At 34.7% G+C, this 20,391-nt stretch overlaps 2 protein-coding genes across 6 annotated transcripts in view; one reads left to right on the top strand and one right to left on the bottom strand.

The window, feature by feature from the left end:
• Positions 1–20,391, top strand: part of LOC145668173 (vacuolar protein sorting-associated protein 4B-like) — an 82,955-nt gene that overhangs the window by 60,606 nt on the left and 1,958 nt on the right. For 3 of the 5 annotated variants that reach the window (XM_081735797.1, XM_081735801.1, XM_081735796.1), the window contains 2 exons: positions 2,575–2,651; positions 7,343–9,270. In XM_081735797.1, coding sequence (XP_081591923.1) covers positions 2,575–2,651; positions 7,343–7,471 — 206 coding nt within the window. In that variant the 3' untranslated portion in view covers positions 7,472–9,270. Of the gene's footprint in view, positions 1–2,574; positions 2,652–7,194; positions 7,322–7,342; positions 9,271–20,391 lie in introns of those variants that run through there. The other 2 variants (XM_081735798.1, XM_081735799.1) reach the window with 2 other exon arrangements.
• wit (kinase protein wishful thinking) overlaps positions 14,621–20,391 on the bottom strand; it is a 265,285-nt gene continuing 259,514 nt past the window's right edge. Inside the window, exon 14 of the mRNA XM_081735795.1 lies at positions 14,621–20,224. Coding sequence (XP_081591921.1) covers positions 18,813–20,224 — 1,412 coding nt within the window. The 3' untranslated portion in view covers positions 14,621–18,812. The remainder of the gene's footprint in view (positions 20,225–20,391) is intronic.

The following is a 20,391-nucleotide window of genomic DNA, read 5'->3' as shown; positions in this document are numbered from 1 at the left end:
GAAAGTAATGGCAACTTTTTTTTACGCACCCTGTACCTAGTAAATTTTTTTTTACTTCGATTTCGGTTTAATTACACAATTTATTTATTCTCCTTACTTCAAATTAAATGTAATGAATCGAAAGGTTTCATTAGTAACCATATTCCCACTGAATAATATATTTATTTATATTTTGATTAAGTGTAAATCCCATTTTCGCATATACAAGTTGAATAGTAACAAGGTTTATCAGGCCGACGTCATACCAAAAAATAATTCCGTCATTGGATATAAATTTTCTTAATTTCAGACCAATGTAGAATTCAGTCAGGTACCTAATCTTTCTTTCACCCCCTCTCACTAGTCCATAGTCACTTTCAGATCCGGTTATATCTGGATTTGCCAAATTTCTATTTGTTTTGTAATTTCCGCGGATAAAGGTTTCGTCCTGATTGGTGGAATTCTCCTACCCCTGTCGTTTTTGGCGCAATGTTACCATAATAATCGAAGACACATTAAGAGGAGTAACCTATATTTTCTTACGACTACATATCTACCTAAAGAACTAGGATTTCGACGAAAGTAAGGTAAAATTTTAGTTTCTCTGCCATAGTAAACGCCGTACAATGATTTAGGAGCTGACAAACTTCCATTTTTCGTCAAGTGAACTGTAAAATAAAGGAGAAATAGGAACCAGCTTTTCAGACGCCATATTGCTCATCATCCAAGCCGAAGCATAGACAGTTTATAAGAGTGATTTTACTTTCCTTTTCTTTCAAACAGTAAAATTCAGTTAGGGATTAGGGAAATACGACCTGGTTTCGTACATTCTATAGTGTATATTGTAAATTTGATTTTTTTTATTATTCAGTAAGTGCATGTACATGGTGGGTTTCATAGCGGTAATACTAATTATCATAATGGCAGCTTAAGCTAACAAAAAGGGGCTCCTATTCATTTCCAAATTGAACCAGTTTTAGCGGGGAAATGGGTTAGTTATTGTTTGTTTTGGGGCCTTTTCCCCTCTCAGGGGAAGGGTCCCTCAATAAACCTCGTTAAGGTGCCCCCAGGGCATCAATCTTTAGTAATCATTTAGTAAACAATTGGTCAGGTCAATTGGACCTAGGGTTAACTCTTCTCATTTTGCCCCATAAAGTTTAATAGAGACAACTCTATATACCAACAAGGGAGTACTTTTCCTCAATACGCATGTAATTAAATGGTGCTTGTGTAGTTAGTTTTTATGTGTAGTATTTATAGTGGTGTGTGTAGTTAGTAGTTCTGTGTGAGTGTGTGATTTCTACGGTTAGGACAGTATTAAATATGCGTCAATTTAGTACCATTTGTCTAACTCGAAGTATACTAAACCAGAGTAAATATTATAGATTTGATTAGCAAGTGTAAGGCTATATTTTAGTACACAGCGAATTATTTCTCTACTACAGCGCCATCGTGTCCGTTTCCGGTAATCAGTTGTTTGTTGACATTACGTCATTGCACGAGTTAGTGATTTAGTTTGTTTGATCTTGGCCCCTTATTTCTAAATTACATCCCGTGGACATGGTTTTCGGTTCAAATGAGTGTACGTTTTGATGAAATAGCATGAGATCTCGTAGTTCTGAAAATTACAGCTCGCTAGGTCAAGTAGTAATCGAAATATCCACTGAAATCAAGAACGCCTATTTTCTTAATAGCCCACATGATGTTACTGTTTGTTTCAAAATGTAATATTAAATTCTCTTTTCCCGTGGCTGTAGAAAAATTCCATTGTTGCTTTAGTTTTATCAGCACATCAGAAATAAATTAATCGTTGACAATTTAACTTTCAGTAAATACACGTATGATTTTTTTAACTGCGAAGTAAATACAATTTGGGTGCTTCGAAACAAAGAGTCCGTGGTTCGATGAATGTTATCGTGTAGTAGTTTAGCGTGATTTGGTGTAGAGGGAAGGAAAAGGGTTGGGTGGTTCACTGGGATCCCCATATCTTGGAATTCTGTAGTTCAGAGGAATTAAATTTGAGTATTTGGACTTTTCTTTAAAGTAATTGAACACGTATTTCAGCGTTTTTTGACGCTTGATCTAGAAGGGAAGAAAACCGGATGGGGGTGGTTCACTAAGATGCCCATACGACATGTGCAAGGCTTCAAGTCCACTGGACTTCATGTGCAATTCATAATCGAATTCTATATGATGTAGAGGGAGAAACGTCAAATATTGCTGAGTAACACATGGGGGCATTTGCTAGTGTTAATTAAAAATTTTAAAAATGGAAATCAAAATTACAAATTAAAACTGAGAAAAAAATGAAATCGGAGCATAAAAGAATGCACTGAGAAGATAGAGTAACGGACGAACATTAAGAACGAATTAACCGAATGTTGATAAACACATGATTGGAACAAATGAAGTCCATAACGAGCATGGAAGATATTTTTTAAAACATTTGTTATTATAATTCTTGTTCCTCATTATTTCATTTAACATTTCGCAATGTACAGTTTTAAGTAATTAATTTTTCGATATCTGTTGCGAGAATTGTTTGTGTCAGTCCTTTATATATTTTTCTTACCAATTGCATATTTTTCTTTCCAGACGGAAAAATGGTTCCGTGTGCTAAAAACGTTGATGGTGCAATTGCTTGCGCATTGCAAGATTTGCCACCAGATAAGGTAAGCCTCAAATTAGTTTAGAAGTTGAAGAAATGAAAATTAATAATAAATATTTAGCAAAACCAAATTTGCAAGATATCGCATTGAATTACTTGTCTTAATTTGAATAATATTATTTTATTTACTACTTCATTTATCATTCACGTACATTAACGTATAAAATTAAATTAAAGTTTGAGAAGAACTTCGTTAAATTTAGCGTCTTGTTGTTCACCTCAACCATAAATTAGTGGGCAACATGGAAATTTTAAAACCTCTCTTTCCCTTGGGAGAGCTGTTTTATACTTTAATAAGGTCTCTTTTTCGTAACTGAATCTAAATATTCTATCCTTGGTCTTCCTCTTCCTGGTTTTCCTTCTGGCTTTCCCTCTATCAACACGGTGATCCAATCAGAGTGTCGAATAAGATAGTCAAGCATGCTGTTTCTTCTTTTTCCTATTATCTTCATGATCTGTCGCTCTTCATTAGCTTTCTTTAGTACGTCTTCATTCCTTTTCCATTCAGTCCTGATTCATGTTAACACATTATGTCAACATACAAGAGAAGCTTTGTTTAAAATATATTTTCAGGATATACTGGACAAAATATGATAACTTTGATTGAAATTTTAAGTAATGTATTATCAGAAAGGCCAGAAAGTTTCCAAATTATTCATTGATCAACGTTTCTTTATGTATAAAAGAAGAAGTCTCAGTGAGTAAGTGACTTATTGATCAACACTCATTCAAACCACTTAAGCTACAAACTTTAAATTTGGACAGTACATAGGATTTGTGAAGTAAAGTCATTACAAAGATGTGTTGGAAATTCGACAAGGAAAAGGTAAATTATTACATAAATATCTGAATCTGAAGGTTAGAAGCATGAAACTTGGCATAGGACTTATCATTTAAGAATTAGACATATGTTTCAGCCTTTATTATTATTTGAACTAGAAGGGAAGAAAATGAGACGAAAAAAAAGAGATGGGGATTACAATTATTATAATAAGACGCCTATATCTCAGAATTTCTTAAGGTTAGAAATATGAAATTCGTATTTGGACCTCCCATTTGAAATAATTGCATACGTGTTTCATCGTTTTCTCATATTTGATCAGGAAAAAAAAGCAAACAGTGTGGGAAGAAAGAGGGACGGAGATTACAATTATCATAATGAGTCCATAACTAATTTGTAATCTGTTACGATCAGAAATATAAAATTCGGTATGTGGACTTTTTATTTAAAATAATAAGACACATGTTTTAGCGACTTTTTTTCTTAATATTTGACCCAAAAGGGTAGAAAATGGTATGGGCAGGAAAAAAGGTGTGGAATCACAATTATTACGCATAATAAAATAGCCATAACTCAGAATTTCTTAGGGTTAGAGACAGAAGGTCCAAATACCAAATTTTATATTTAAAATAATTAAATATGTGTTTCAGCTTTTTTGAATTTTTTTCTACCAGAGAAGAAAAGAAGTAAGAAGAAATGGTGGTGGGGGTTGCCATTGTTATTGTTATTATAAGATGTTCATATCTCGAAGTCCCTTAAATGTTAAAGACATGAAATTTTGTGTTTGGATTTTTCATCGAAAATAATTAAACATGTTTCAGCGTTTTTAACTGTTTGACCTAGAATGGAGGAAAAAGGGTGTTTTCCTAAAATACCCATACGAAACGTTCAAATTATGTGTTCAGATGAATCCTATATAAAGATTGCTCAAAATATTGCTCACAGTAACACGTAGGGGCATTTGTTAGTATATATACTGTATCAAAGAGTTAATCCACTTACTGACTCGCTGATTCAGTCATCAACAGATATCTGAAACTATTTTGCAAAGGACCTTAAAATGTTGCGGAAATGTTCCCAGCACTCTAGGCTGTACATAAGACTGGGTTTTGCGGATATATATCCTAAGGGTACGAACATGCCGAACAGACCTCGCGATCGAGGTCGAGGTTTAAGTCGCGGTCGCACCCTCGATACTGGCACAAACTCATGGATTCAAATGAGTAAGCGCATGCCGAAGATGTACGCTACATCGCGACCTAGAGGTCGACCGCGAAGGTGAATTAGTGGTCGCGATGATAAACAACCGAGTTTGTTTTTACATCGATGTTCAGCGAAAGCATCGCTGTGGCTCGTGTTCTCTTTGGTTCTCCCTGAAGCGCTGCACGGAATAAAGTCTTCATTTGTTTCGAATTTCGTCTGCAGAGGATGTGTGTGTCTATGCTCGAGAGGTTTTGCTGCACTATTAAATTTGATTATGAAAGACATATTAATAGAATTAGTGAAGAATGTTCCAGTAATATGGGATAAAAAACACAAACATCATAATAGACACGTTTTAAATGGAGAATGGAAGAAAATAGCAACTGAAATGGGAATGTCAGAAAAGTTATTAATATTTATTTGAGAATTATATTGTAGCTTATTATTATATAAGGCAGTGGCGGTTACAGGGAGGGGACTTCCGGGCTGAGTCCGTAAATTGTGGGATTTCTAAAGGAAAAAGAAGCTATTGTTAATCATATCTATGCTTAAAATCTCCACGCCCCCCCCCCCTCCTTCCTTCCAATTCCGATATTAATATAAAAAGGATTTCTTCTAAATTCGTTACTGGTATAAGGTAAAGAAATGCTTAAAAAGATAGGCACGTATCCATAGGGAGGAAATGTCGAATAATGGAATTGCAGTGACGAAACTTCATTTACTGAAGTTAATAATCCCTCCACCTCGAAACCTGAAGACATACTTTTTTTTTTGTTTTGTTTTGTTTTGTTTTGTTTTGTTTCGTTTTGTTTGTTTGTTTGGTAATTTTAATGGGAAATGATTTCTCGCTTGAGTGCTGAAGGAGGGCATTTTTTCACAGAAAATTGAAAAAAAAAATGTAAAACTCTTTGATTTATTGATAGAGATGGACAAGAGATAAGACTCAAATATTTTTTTCGAAACAATATACTTTAGCATTTCTCATATCTCGTTTCGCGTCCATTTCTATTTATAAACTGTTTGGTCCTTTCAATTTCAAAATGTGGTTTCGCAGTAATTTTTATGCACTGACGGAATAATTTCACACGCATCACAGTAATGTTTCTCCTCAAACTGAGAACTTACAGCGAGGGTGCGACCTGCTCGCTATGTGCGCCCTTCATCCACCGCGACCTAGACATCGAGGTAGCGACGGCGACTTAAACCTCGACCTCGATCGCGAGGTCTCTTCGGTATGTCTTTACCCTAAGGGGAAGGGAAGACCGGAGGTAAATAATATTTTGCCGTTTACCACACGTAAAATCTTGAAATTTTGGATAATTGTTCTACATGCTCCTTAGGCTGCAGAAAAGGCGAGGTTTTGAGAATTGCATACCCTAAAAGAGAATGGACAGCTTAAATAGTTTTTGCTGTTCGCCAGATCTCCGGAACTATTAGACGTAGAACCTTGAAATTTTGTATAAATGCTCTCATTGCACTATAGGCTGTAAATAAGATGTAGTTTCGTGCTGTAAATAAGATGTGGTTATATATCCTTAAGTTTCCTATCCCCCGCCCCCCCCCTCCCTGTTTGAGCCATTCATTTGCACTCAATATCGAATAAGAAGAGTGAAACGCAGAAGAGGACGAGAGGAAAAATATTGTTCGTGGCGGTAACTCGAACGGGTGCACACTAGCTTCTAACTTGACGACTCTCACGATGTGTTTAGAATACATATTAATCCCTGCCAATGATATTGAGGTCTGCATTTCAGCCATCTTTATAATTAGACATAAAGATTTAATATCTGAGGAATGTTTCAATTTCTTCGTGTTTTGTTCTTTCTTTAATTCATAATTTCTTAAATCTAATTATGTATTTGTTGTTTCCTGTAATAATTATTTCATTAGTTGTCGAAGAAACGCTGTCTCTCTCCTGTATATACACATTCATTTATCGCTGATGCAGATCGCTGATATGCGATCTTTTAACACTTTGTTTGTGAGACATAAACGTCATTAAAAAAAAAAATGTTTTAATTACATACTCTGGTGATTCTTATTATTTTCATTTGGACCGTTAAAACTTGTGAATTGTAAACATATCCTATGAATCCTACATATCCCGACAAAAAGTAACTATGTACACCTAAAAGAACAAAATGATATAATCAGGATCTTATTATTTGCGCTGAGTAATTCGAATGTAACTTTCGGTTGTGCTGTTAAAATTCGAATAATTAATTATTCGAATATTCATTATTTGAATAATATTTAAGACATTAGTAGAAAAGAAGAAGAAAGAATTTAAAAACCGGAAAACTTTCATAATTTATATTAGTATTTGATAGTAAGTTTAAGCTGAAGTACCAGGCAGAACTGTGGTAAATTTTTAAAATACGCTTGCTTGAGCATAATTGCACACATTGTAGAAGTAGATAAGGAGATTACATGGTTTAATATGTCCCATGTGCGTGTTTATAAGACGTGAATCTATAATTTTAAAGTCAATATTTTGTTGCATTTTAGATATTTAGTATTTTGTGTATATCGTAATAGCATTCCTGTTATTGATGTTTTGCAGCTGGAAGTTTTCTTTCTTCCGCAGATGAAGACCGTTACTGTTGGCGTCAACTGAATAATAGAGCCCTTTAGGCGAGTTTTTTTTTTTTTCCTTAACATTTCAACTATATGTTTAATAATCTCTTTAACACTCCTTTTCTTTGGCACAGGTGACTGTCAGGAGCGTCGAAATGAGAGATTTCTTGAAAGCTTTATCAGACACTCATCCATCAGTGACATCTGCTGATCTTGTTAAATTTAATGAATTTACTGTTAACTATGGCCAGATTGGTCACTGAACATCGTTTACTTTAGTATATCGTATGATGGGAGTAAATAGGATGCGTTAACAGATGATCAGTGTCTACATTTCTTCATAAAATTAAAACTGTATCAATACAAAACTAGTTTATGTTGTTAGCGATGCTGAGGCAGAGAATATATTACTAAATTGTAACTCTTAAGCAAACATTTTGTTAAACTAGAAACTATAGTCTTCTTATAGAGTAATAACTATTTAGTGATGATCATGTACGTACAGAATATTGCTTGAAACGGATCACGTGACTAGCATGTTACTTAAAAACATTACTTAAGAATGTTACTTAAAAACGATGATAGAAAATTTAAAGATGCAAAATCACTTCTTATATAACGTTTTGACTTATAGATTAATTCTCGTATTTTTTCTTTTATTAGCTATACTATTGGTTCAAGTTAAATGCATCATTAAAAAAAAAAAAAAAAATAAAATAAAAAAAATATGAGTACATCGTATTTTCGTATATTGAACTTTAATTGTCGAACTTAAAAAAAGTATTTTCTGTTAGTTCCCGTTATTCTTTAAACATTGCATTAAGTAACCAATTAATTATAGCAAGATATTGTTAAATTGTTCGAAACATCTATTTTCAATACAGGGTTAATGTTTTGCATTACTTAAGAAGATTTGGTTGAAAGCATCTTGTAGATTTAAAGTTAAAACTAAAAACTTCATAAACTGATTTTACTTGGTACTCAGTCATTAATTTCAAAGAGAAATGTGATGTAATCGGTTACAGAGTTCGTTTAAGAGACAATACAAAACAGGAATTAATTTGCAAAACATTCGCTTCTCATTCTCATATGTCCTAGAAAAGAATCATTCTTTTGTATCATGCATTATCCGATATTGTTAATTGATCAGAACCAGATAACGACTTCTTAATTCTATAAAAGGAAATTACTTTTATTAGTGAAGCGAACTCAAGTGATAACTGGTGCAATATTGTTCCATTGACTATCGCATATCTTTTCTTCTCCTTCTAAAGAAAATCCCTACTTGACAACCTTAAAAGTCTCCTTTGTAATTACCAATATGCTCGTACGTTCGGCAATTACGCTTTCAATGCTCGAGGCGAGTTCTTGTTAGTAGACATCAGCTCGTACCAGTTTAGAAGAAGAGGCAGGTATTTTAAATATCACAGAATACCAGTAAAGTCTTTGGTCCTTTTATCGAGTAATTACTTCATAAATAACAACTGTAAATACTGAGATATTCTTTTTCATTTCTTTTCTATCTTCTTTGGTTTCCTACATGAAGAATATTTATTCCTAAATATAATTAATTTCTACAACCAAAATCTCTTAGCTGCCACGTCATTAAGAATGCAATCATATTAATTCTTATATAGATTACTATGTTACAAATAAAATTTTTTTTAGTTACGCTACGTGTCATGATGTGTAGTATCAATTAATTTGTGTAATATAAACCATTAGAGAATAAACATGTTTAGTTTATGAATTTTACATACGATAATACACTGTATCAAATAATGTGTGTATCACATGAAACAAGCTCTCACAGGTGGAGTTTTGATTTGTTAAAGATTATTGTTTTTTCGTTCATCTGTTCAGGAAATTAGAATGATTTGTGTCTCAGAAGATTGTAAGCGATAAATTTTGTATTATTTCAATTGCTTTAACTACACTTAAATATTAATGTTATGAAAAAGAAATAAGAAAAGAGCTTGAGATGTGAACTTTCATACTTCATTTTTCAATGTAGGGTAAGGCAAAATACAGAGTAATAAAAATTTCTTTTGTACTTCTGAAACGTGCTTGTAGTCTTATTAGAATTTAAATATTGTTATGGAACTTTTTTTATGTGTGTGTGTGTGTGTGTGTTTAACACCTTGCTCCGAAGAATTCACTAGCCTACTACTACAATAATCTTATTGTTATAAAGTTTAATCAAATTTAATTAATAGATTTCCTTGTTTCTACCTGTACCAAAATATATATATATCTATATATCAGTTATCTCCAATCGTGAAAAAACTTGAAGTCTTAGGCACATGTAGCAGGATGTCAGTAATACGAAACTAAAGAAAGCAAAAAACATAAGACTCCTTATATAACATCCAAACTTAAAAAAATTAAGAAAAGAAGACAGGCCAAAAGCGTTAGATGCCCAAATATGTCGCTACTCTGTTTAGTGCAAGAGGTGTCTTAGGTCTTTGAGCCACAGAGGCAATCCAACTACAGATCGTCATGGACTTCAAATAGTTCTTTCTTTTTATCCTAATATAACCTCCTTATCTTTCTATATAGATTACTCGATCTTCAATTTGCATTTCCAGATCTTTGATTTATTCTAGTTTCAGGTATCCTCAGTGCATCCTGACAATCGAACGGATCCTTCGAATTGACAATTTTTCCGTTGTTTACTGTTGGAGTTTTAGATATTAGTAAAAAATTACAACGATGCACACTACAACATACAAAATCTCTTTCTTTGTTGTTCTGTCATATCTCCTGTTCATTAAGATGTAAAATCATGAGCATTTTGTGTTTCAAATCCATTAGGTATTCTCATAGGAAAATAATATATATTAGTAATTATATTGAAAAATTAATAATTGAACTCTAACTACTCTACGAAGTCTAGAGATGCTATGGCAGAATATTTAAGAGGTAACATTGTGTTATCATTTCTGCTATAGCGTGTTTACGTAAGTGTATATGTTTAAGCGAAAGTTACCATTTATTTTTTAAGCTGGCAAGCTAATAAACCTGCCTTCTGTATTTGCTAACTTATAGGCTTATTCGACTCAGTCACGAAGTTATGAGTGCAATACAGTACTAGTTCAAGCAAATAAATATATTTGATTAATAGCTATACGAAAATAGTGTATAAGCTGACAAGATAATAACAAAAGGCAACAGTACACTTTTTCACTCCCATTTCACAAATATTTATCAAAATTACTGAAAAATGTATTTATAAAATACGAACAAAATTAATTATAAAACTTTGTCCGAAGAAAACTCACTCGATCAATAGTATACTCTTTCTGGGTTGTTCAGGAATATATATATATATATACAGTATATATTTCGTATTCTAAGGCTAATAATGAAATACGAGGACATACTGACAGTCGTGAGCAACATGTTTTCACAGCCGTAATCTTCAGTTGTAAGTGAAACCAAGTATATCATCTCAATTTACGGATCTTTCTTTCTTTCTTTCTTTCTTTCTTTTCTTACAGACATTGACGCTGTTTGTTGCTAGTACGTAACCACAGGTAGGGTTTCCAAAATGGCTTTCGTTTCGACAGCGTGCTGTGATTGAGTTCCTTGTTAAAGGGAATCAATCTGCTTCTGAAATTCACCGCAGACTGCAGCGTGCCTATGGAGATGTGTGCATGGGTGCTAGCAGTGTTAGGAGGTGGGTGAAACATTTTAAGGATGAAAACACGACGTATCGAAGATTAGCCTCGTAGCTGGCGCCCTCGAACTGCCTCTACGGAACGCAACAAGGTAGGGGTTGAGCTGATTAGGGGAGATGGACGATGGGGAAAATGTGTGCAAAAAACTGAGACTATGTGGAAAAGTGAAAGAAAGGTCATCACTGTGATGAAATTGCTGCAAAACTTGGTGTTGGACATAATGCGGTGCAAGAAATGTTTCACAGCTTAGGTTATCGGAAGGTTTGTGCCCGTTGGGTCCACGTTTATTACCCGAGGACCACAAACGTCAGAGACTAACCATTGCCCAAACCCTTCTTCAGACATTTCGACGTGAAGATGATTTTTTGACGAGTATTATGACTGGAGATAAAACTTGGTTCCATCATTATGAACCTGAAACAAAACGACAGAGCATGGAATGGCACTACTTGAATTCGCCACCGAAGAAGAAGGCAGTCCAATTGGTAGGGAAAGTTATTGAAAGGGTCTTCTGGGATGCACAGGGTTGTATTATGGTTGACTTTCTTAACCTGGACAAACCATAAATTCTGCCCGATACATCCAGACACTTTTGAAACTCCGTCGTGCCTTGCGTGATAAACGTCCTGGAAAAATCACCCTTCAACAGGATAAAGGGCCTCCCATACTGCACATGCCACTATGGAGCAGATAGGGATTGGGGGGGGGGGGACCCTTCCACATACTCCCTATAGCACCGACATGGCACCTTGCGACTATTATCTTTTCGGTTTTGTGAAGGAACAGATGCGAGGCCATCGCTACGAGACGCTGGCTTATATTCGGCAAGCAGTGCGTCAGTGTCTACGGGCAGCTGAAACGGAATTCTATCGCAAGGGTATTTTCAAACTTGCAAAACGATGGGGAAAATGTGTGCAAAAAACGGAGACTATGTGGAGAAGTGAAAGAAAGGTCTGTAGATAGAGATGATATATTTGGTTTCACTTACAAATAAACATTACGGTTGTGAAAAAATGTTGCTCACGACTTTCAGCATGCCCCTCGTATTTACTCACCACACATCAAGAAAAGTGTTAGATTCATTTTCGAGAAAATCGCCGGAAGAAATACACTCATACCAGTAAATGACCTACCCTCTTTGAAATTTAGAAAAGAAAAATAAATTACATTATTTTGTGATTGCTACTTCAAAAGATACTCATCTTGCTCCTCTTTGTCTTGTTGCTGATTTTTTTTTTTTTTTTAAATAAACGTCGAATTTTCGCTGACTGCTTATCAAGACAAAAATGAAAAAAAAAAAAAAAAATGAAAGTGTAGCTGACTGTACATTGACATGTGTAATTGTATTAGTGAATATAGCTATTACCTACGGAATTTTCTCTCACCATTTTATTTCCTCGACACTTTGTCGTAACTAAACAAGGTTTATATTGATCTTGAAAGTGCTTCCAAGTGCCGAAAGTCACGAAAATCTGCTATCTCACAGAAGAATCAGGGATTTTTTTTTTTTTTTTTTTAAGCTAAAATGAAGATAACCTCAAATAATCCAGACAGATTCAAAAAGAAGGTAAGAAAACGGCTGAAAAATGAAAATTTTCTTTAGAAATAAAAAGCTTCACTAGCGCCAAAAAATGGTAAAATGTTAACCTTAAAACAATAAAAAGTTCTATTGGTAGTAGATAATCGGAGATAGGCCAAATTATAGTATGTGTTTACTTGTTTATGTTTGAGTGTATTCAGAACGCCGAAATATTACGGATAGCGTTAATGAATAGCTGTTCGGTACTATTATTTATTGTATTCCAAATATACGAAGTTTGACTCATAATAAATATTTACAGTAAGTAATATAAAAACTATAAGTAAGCAAGCAAGCTTGTACTACGCTTTAAAAACAAGAGGAGCGTTGGACGGTTAGGGAATGGTGGAAGGCAATTTAAAAATATGTTTCCTAAGCTTAACCAAATGATAAGTGTTAGGGGCGTCACAGTTCAGGTGACAAATTTTCTTAGTCATGGAAAGCAGAAAAATCAATACCAGAGTTTTGGTGTGAACTCTGCTATGTCTTGACAATACTGACAGCAGTTGGCAAAAATACGACGTTTAAAATGACTTTTAACAGATCTAACAGAACATAGAAGACCAAGAAAACCTTTTGAATTTACTTATAACACACAGCTCTTCAAGTGGCTCACATTAATACTTGGTAATGAAGTATAAACATAGAAAATTAATGATTTCGTTGGGCGTATGCGAGACTTAAATTTTTGCGTTTATTACAGAATGGGGACATTTTAAAAAAAATCATGCTATTAAGTGATATATTTATCTTCTTTAGATATTTAAGTCAAAAATTAAATGTTTGCAACATCCAAAATCTCTTTCAATCCTCTTTTATTTTATTTTATTTTTTTTTTTTTTTAAAGTTATATCCGATCACTTGTCAGAATCGATCAAGAATATAACAGTTTATCTTTGCGAGTACCTAATAATTAAATGTAACTAGCAACAACAAAAATACAACGCCTGGCAATTTTAAAACGGAACTGATGCCAGATATTCCTTTATTTTTAGAATTTCACGCATTAATTCATCATCTTCAAAATACTCTCCTCCTCTGCCTACACATCGCTGTACAAACCTGACGCACTGTTCAAAGCAATGCTGTAGCTCTTTAGCTGCTCCCGTTTTCATCTTCCATGTATCTACTGACTGCATCTTTTACTTTAGGGAACACACAAGAAGTTGTGCGTCTGTTTGGAGAGAGAGGTGCACTATAATTAGCTATCAGCCAAAAATCTCTAACCAGAAGAGCATTTAGACGGATGCATCGTCTTGAGGCCCATCCACGTGTTGTTTGTGTAGTTGTTCTATAGATCCGAACTTACATTCATGCTCATTTTAATCAAACCTTCAATGTAAAATTCTAACCAATTATTTCACCGTCTGAATCTTGGAAGGAAAAAATGACCACCACCTTGAGCTGCGACTTGCTTATTCTTGTCTTCTTTAACTTTAAGGAACTTGGGTTTTTCTACTGTAGTAGTTACTTTTCATTTCAGAGCCATATTTTATGTCATATATATAAAGTCACATGTGACAACCTTTTCTAGTAAATCGGGTTGCTATCAAACCAGAAAGCACGGTGTCGGAGCAAGTTTCTTTTTAATTGCCCTTTCCTACTGAGTGAGGAATTCTAGGAACAATTTTCGTGCAAATTTTCCCCATGTTCAATTTATCTTATCAGTTTATAGATATTTAGTCATCGATTGTTACAATAATTTCACTACTTTTCTGAAGTTTTCCATTGATTTTCAATGTCACAGAACGTCTTGAGTATCCATCGTCTTAGGCATTTTTACTCCCTCTTTATGTCAATATTCGTGTACGCGATATACGGTAATATTTTCCCGTACACATTCCGCAATAATATTTGAAAACCCTATTAGAGAGTTGTCCGATTTCTCAAATGTAAGATTAACACTACTCGATTTTTACATAGGCATGTATAGAAGTTAACACCGCAACACCTACTTTGCACGAAGCTGAAAAGCAACCTGACGGTCACAGGGAGAACATAGTATTTGGTAGTCATCTATAGCTTAGAAGGTCAACATCTTCCTCCTTGTATCCCACTATTTCTATAACATATAAATGGAAAACTACAGTACAGATTTTAAATAGCCAAACTTTGTATAGGTTTCAAGTAAATAAGGATTGCAATGAAAACAGTTTCACGCTGTTTAAGGGCTTTATTTGACATTTTTATTAATCCCCAAACGATTGTGTGAGCGTACTTCAATTTACAGCAAAAATTAATTACGTCCAGCTGACAGCAGGAACTTTGATTCATGTCACATACATTTGTTTGTTTACTTTTATTATTATTTCTTTTTTTCTGTTCTTTTTTTTTTTAACCGCTGAGCGTTCTGAGTGTTGACGTATCAAAAGAATATTTTTATTATTGTTTTCTTTTCTTTTTACATTGGTGGAATGTTTCAATTTCATTTATCTTTATTACCGCCACTCAATAATATACGTTTCGACCTGATTACTTTTATGTATTAAAAAGACACACATGAACATCACAGATGTAGAAAAGTCGTGTGTTACGAACACGAATTTTTATGCATTTATTTCAAACAAACAAGATAAAAAGGCGAGAAAAAAGCGTGGCTCCATCAAATGAAATAACATGATTAACCGCTATTTTAATATAAACATATCAATAATACACCATCAGTCTTCTACACTTCCTCACATACGTTAATTAGTACAGATTCCTAAAATTAGAAATTCACTTTTTTTCCTTACTTCAAAAAGATAAGTTCTGCATACTTTTTTCCCCTCAATACAATTTTATTCGAAAACATGAGTCCATTAATTATTATTATTCTTTTTTCTGATTTATAGAAAGATATCACACATTTACATTCATATTATAAGGCTTGAGAGATACTAAACATTTAAAAAATGTTCATATATATATATTTGCCACAGTTTCTCGCGTGCTATGCTAATCGAAGCAGGTTTACTATATACTCTCTTACCAAAGATTGTGATTTTTTTTTGTTTCGAAAGGTATTACAAACACAAGGCAATGATTCGGTATCATGACAAATATATATAATCAGCGGGACTAGTCATAATCTTACGTGTAAATATATTTTTTTAATTGTCATTTTGATCGTATTCTCATCATTTCCATATTTATCTATTCATTATTTACTCTCTAATTTATGCACTTCTTTTTTTTTCAGTATAAACTTTTTTTTTATACAAGTCACTAAACAAATCACAGTACATTGCCACAAAGTATTTGGCTCGATTTAATAAAATAATTAAGCTGCTAAAAGTTTGCTTTTTTTAAAGAAAAAAGTTTTTAAGTTAAACCATACAATCATATTCAGATGTGATACAATATAATATAGTCAAAAATATACACAAAATCATAATAATAATAACGTGGAACTTTCATTCCTTCATAAATCCAAGTAACGTTACGATAAAAAAAAAACATGAACAGCATAATAATAATATAATAATAATAATATAAACAGCCTTCTTTATTTTAAAACTTACTTTTAAAAAAAAAGCAAGAAAAGAAACACAATTCTTTTAAGCTAAAGCTATATATAATGATGCTAGGCATCGTTTTTCTATTTGAAAAGTAATAAAAACTAAAAAAAATCACTGATATGTGGAAAGACGTTACTAAAACATTACAAAACTTAAGCAGGAAATAAAAAAGCATTCTATATAACAATTATTATAACATTTATATATGCACATCCAAGCCTGGCAAGCAGGATTATCATACTGGTAGCACCGTTGTATACAGAAGGGACTTGAGCATAGCTATCCCATTGCAACATTACTTTTCATCTAATAAACTGACTTAGACACTAAAAATTATCCGTTATCTGAGTTATGCTCTAGCATATACCAATGTATATACTGAAGTGCCAAAAATCATAGAATACCTACCAAATAACGTGTTGACGTGTGAAACCTTCTTAAGCACAGCAAACTGCAGCAGCTTGTCGTGGCACTGACGCGACAAGTCGCTTGTAGTCCGCTGAGGGATGTGTAACAATACATATATGTCATCCATAATTCGGCGGTTGTTGCAGGTGGAGAATCTTGGGCATGAATATCCCGTTCGCTGCTATCCTACATGATCTCGATAGGATTCACGCCCGGTTATCTAGGGAGCCAAACCATGCATTGAAAGTAGCCAGAATGTTCCTTAAACCACTTACAGACCATTGCGGCCCTGTGATATGGAGCATTTCATTCTGGAAAATTCGGTTGTTGGCAGGTGCACGATGTCCACCCGTTGGCTGAACCATAGCTATGACCGTCAATGTCCAGTTCAAGCGAACCCAAAGGACCCGAACCATGTAATGTAATACCTTGCGGAGCTACCACCAGCTTGAACTGTGCCTTATTGACAACTTGCATCCATGCTTCATCGAGTCTGTGCCACAACGAAGAATTCACGTGTTCCCAAACTCACACGAGTCGTCGCTGCCGATGGTCAGAGTTGGAAGCGACACTCGAGTAGGTATGCGGGATACACCATGGAGACCAAATTGCGCTGCACTAACATCTGAGACACGTTGTAGGGTCGTGCTGTTGCTTGTCTGTTTCTCCGGACGTGTCTGCCCAGACGTCTCCGGTTGCGGTCATTCAACACATTTGGGCGGCCACTGTATTGTCCCTGATGGATGTAATGCCTCCAGTGCGGTATTCACAGCTGCTAAACGGGACATTAAACTCAAAATCAACTTAACTTAATTCAACTCAAACCAGAATGTCACACTCGCCTAGCTCCAACTATCTTCCCGCGCTCAAATGTCGAATAACTCCTATCTGGTTGACATCACCCCACGGCACACGACGTTTCGCTGCACTCACAAAATCCAACTCAAGCACTGACCGTGCTTCGCGTCGTTCGACCGGTTTTCCGCGATGTTCTCGCGACGTCAACTAAGTATTCTTATCGCTACCCCATGACTTTTGGTACTTCAGTGTAGTGTATATAATATAAATATATATTTATGTATAGTGATTTATAAAGCAAATAGAAGTTACAAAAAATGAAGAATCTTTGCATGGTTGTTCTGTTAAAAGAAAAACGTATAGGTGTTATAAAAACGGGTCTAGTAATTTCAGAGCGGAAAAAAAGTAAAACCCCATAATTTATTACTAGTTCTAGAACAAAAGTATTTAAGGCACTAGAACAAAACAGAATGAAGTAGAAATTTCATTATTTTCTTTCTACTTCACAGAACACGAAGATCTATTTAGGTATACAGTATTTAACTGTATATTACGATTAACGAACAGAATCTCCAGTAGGATACGTTTTTACGCCGAGTCCTTTACTTTCCAGAGCTATACAGTCCTTAGCACATTCAATTTCAGAGTGACTAGCACAGGTTTCGTACACAGTACACTAATAGGTACTGATTCTACGTATAGAGATCCATTAAGGACTACACTTCGCCACGTTACAAACTATCGCTAAACTTAGTAAATACTGATAATAGTCCTGGTATCATGTTCCTGAATCAACACCATCTCAGATCTATACGAAATCATGTAGTCTTTTGGTCCACTATAACTGCAACTAAGTTCATTAAAAATTTATCTTTAGTCTAGTCAAGTGAACTACATATGCTATTAATCTTTCTTTTCTGGAATTCAGACGAATTAATTCTAATTAACCGCAGAGCAAAGTAAGCTTTGAAAACTTTTTTTTTTCTTCTAATTGTAAAAGTTACACTTACTCGGTTAAAAGATGTTCCCGTTTTACCGTTTAAGTTCTCTATCCACACAAATATTCTTCATAGTTTGTTAAACGCCGATTTGCTTGCATACATCTTTCTTATTAACTTAATCGAAATAGATAGATTCTTTTAGTTCAGTGTTGCGTACTCTGAACGAAACTCATTGCACTTTATTAAATTTATTTTTCTTTTTGTCACTATTATTTTTCATTGAACTTTCGATTCTTTCATATAACTGGTAACTACATTTCATGAAACTACATGTCCTAAAGCAATCTTAGCAAATCAAACATAAATAATATTAAAAAAAAAAAAAAAAAAAAAAATACCACAAAGTGCTACTTGCAATATAGGCTTCCATGACTTATCACAGAGTCTTTTGGTGAAACATCAGTTCTAATATGACTTCCAAGATTAAGTTCATGAACTTACGTGTGTGTATAGGTATATATATATAAGTTATATCAGGTGTTTTCTTTTCTTTACATGCCCTGACAATATCTTTCAACGTAACTGGGTTACATATACATATATATAATTATGTTTCGACATAAAAAAGAACAAGTTCATAGTAGATTCTTAAACATCTAAGTTGAACACAGTTCTGAAGTGTGTGAACTAAAAACCTACTAAAAACTCGAAACATGTTTGTCATAGAAAGACAAACTATCACATTTTTTATGTGGCTTGATAGTAGTTCTCAGCCGCTCATTCTCACTATGTTCAACGCTGCCGTTACAAAAACTGTTAGGTTTGATTTTACCATTGTCTGTTGCTTTTGGATCACGTGAAAATTTTTCTGCCTCATTTACACATATTGCATCAATATCAATAGGTACTGAATTAGAGAACCACGTCTTTTCTGAACAATTGTTGCATTCTGAATTGTTATTTCTGGTTTCTCCACTTTCACCAGCAACATCCAGAAACATCATACGATCGTCATAGAGGGAAAAGCGTCCCCTCTTGACTTCACGCGGAGTCTTCACATGAAGATTCGGGTCTTTCAGTTTCTCTTGACTGTTTCCGAACACCTCCTTTAACTGTTCCAGGCTCCGTCGCTGCAAACCGTGGCTATGGCGTTTTTCATTATTTTCTGTAGTAGTCGTAGCTGTAGTAGATGACGTTGTAGTAGCACTTCTTTCGGAATCACCTTCCTCTTTCTCATTTTTAATCACAGCCTTTACTGGCACTAGTGGCAGTGTCGAAGGACGTTTGTGTGGCCTCGCACCATCTTGACGAAACAGGCCATCAATACTATTGCTTGTAAGATTACTGATCCTTTCCCCACAGGACGGATCTTTTGTCTCCTTCTCCTCTCCTGAACTAATTTTGGTGCATTGGTTATTCTCCTCGCCCTCTCCTCCATCTACTGGTTTCACTAAAGTACCGTACTTGCCTGGCAAGAGGCACACTTTGGTCTGAATGGGTTTTGCAGTGGACGATTTAATATCCACACATTGTTCAATTGTAGGTTGTTGTTGACTCTGGTCTCGTCGGTTTTGTGACAGATTAGACTTCATCAGTTCACCTCCTCTACCACCAGAAGATTTGACATCCTTCATCAACATGGACCCCAAGCTTTTCTTTCTTCCTTCTAAAAGCTTCCGAAAGCCCCAAGTTTTATTTCCGAGCCAGCTCCATCTGGATTTTGTACTTACACTGTGCCCATTGCCAGGAATGTTGGGTTGCTTTGGAATGGTTGGGTAGCCTGTGTCATAGACAGCGTTCTGCACGTATGGAATTGGAGTTGCAGGACGTGGCCCTATCGGCATGGGCTGGTTTAAGTAGTCATGAGATATTAACGAGTGGGATTCCACTATATCTGGGAACTGAAGACCATCTAACTGGAGTGGTAATGTTACAGGGCCATCGCAGTGGGACATATGTTTCTGAGATTTGTCTACTAATGTGTTACCGTTGCACGACAACTCTTCCACTGGTTCAAGCATTAAATTACGTTCCATACATGGGTTCCTCCCTTGATAGGGCTGCAGTGGAGGGGTCACAAGATGACCACTGGTTACGTTGCCATTTTTACCTTAAAAAAAAAAAAAAAAAGAAAAAAAAAAGAAAAAACAGACGAATTAATTAACTTCGTTTTCTTGTTCACATTAATATAATAGTCAATTCACATTCACATTCATTTTTCATTAGTTCATTTTGCATTATTTCTAATGACAAGTCACATTTTACGGTTCGGTCTAG

This window comes from Thermobia domestica, chromosome 13 (assembly GCF_964235325.1).
Source record: "Thermobia domestica chromosome 13, izTheDome1.hap1.1, whole genome shotgun sequence".
Classification (NCBI taxonomy): Eukaryota; Metazoa; Arthropoda; class Insecta; order Zygentoma; family Lepismatidae; genus Thermobia; species Thermobia domestica.
Note: the sequence above shows the minus strand (reverse complement) of the source record. Positions and strands in the feature narration are given on the sequence as shown.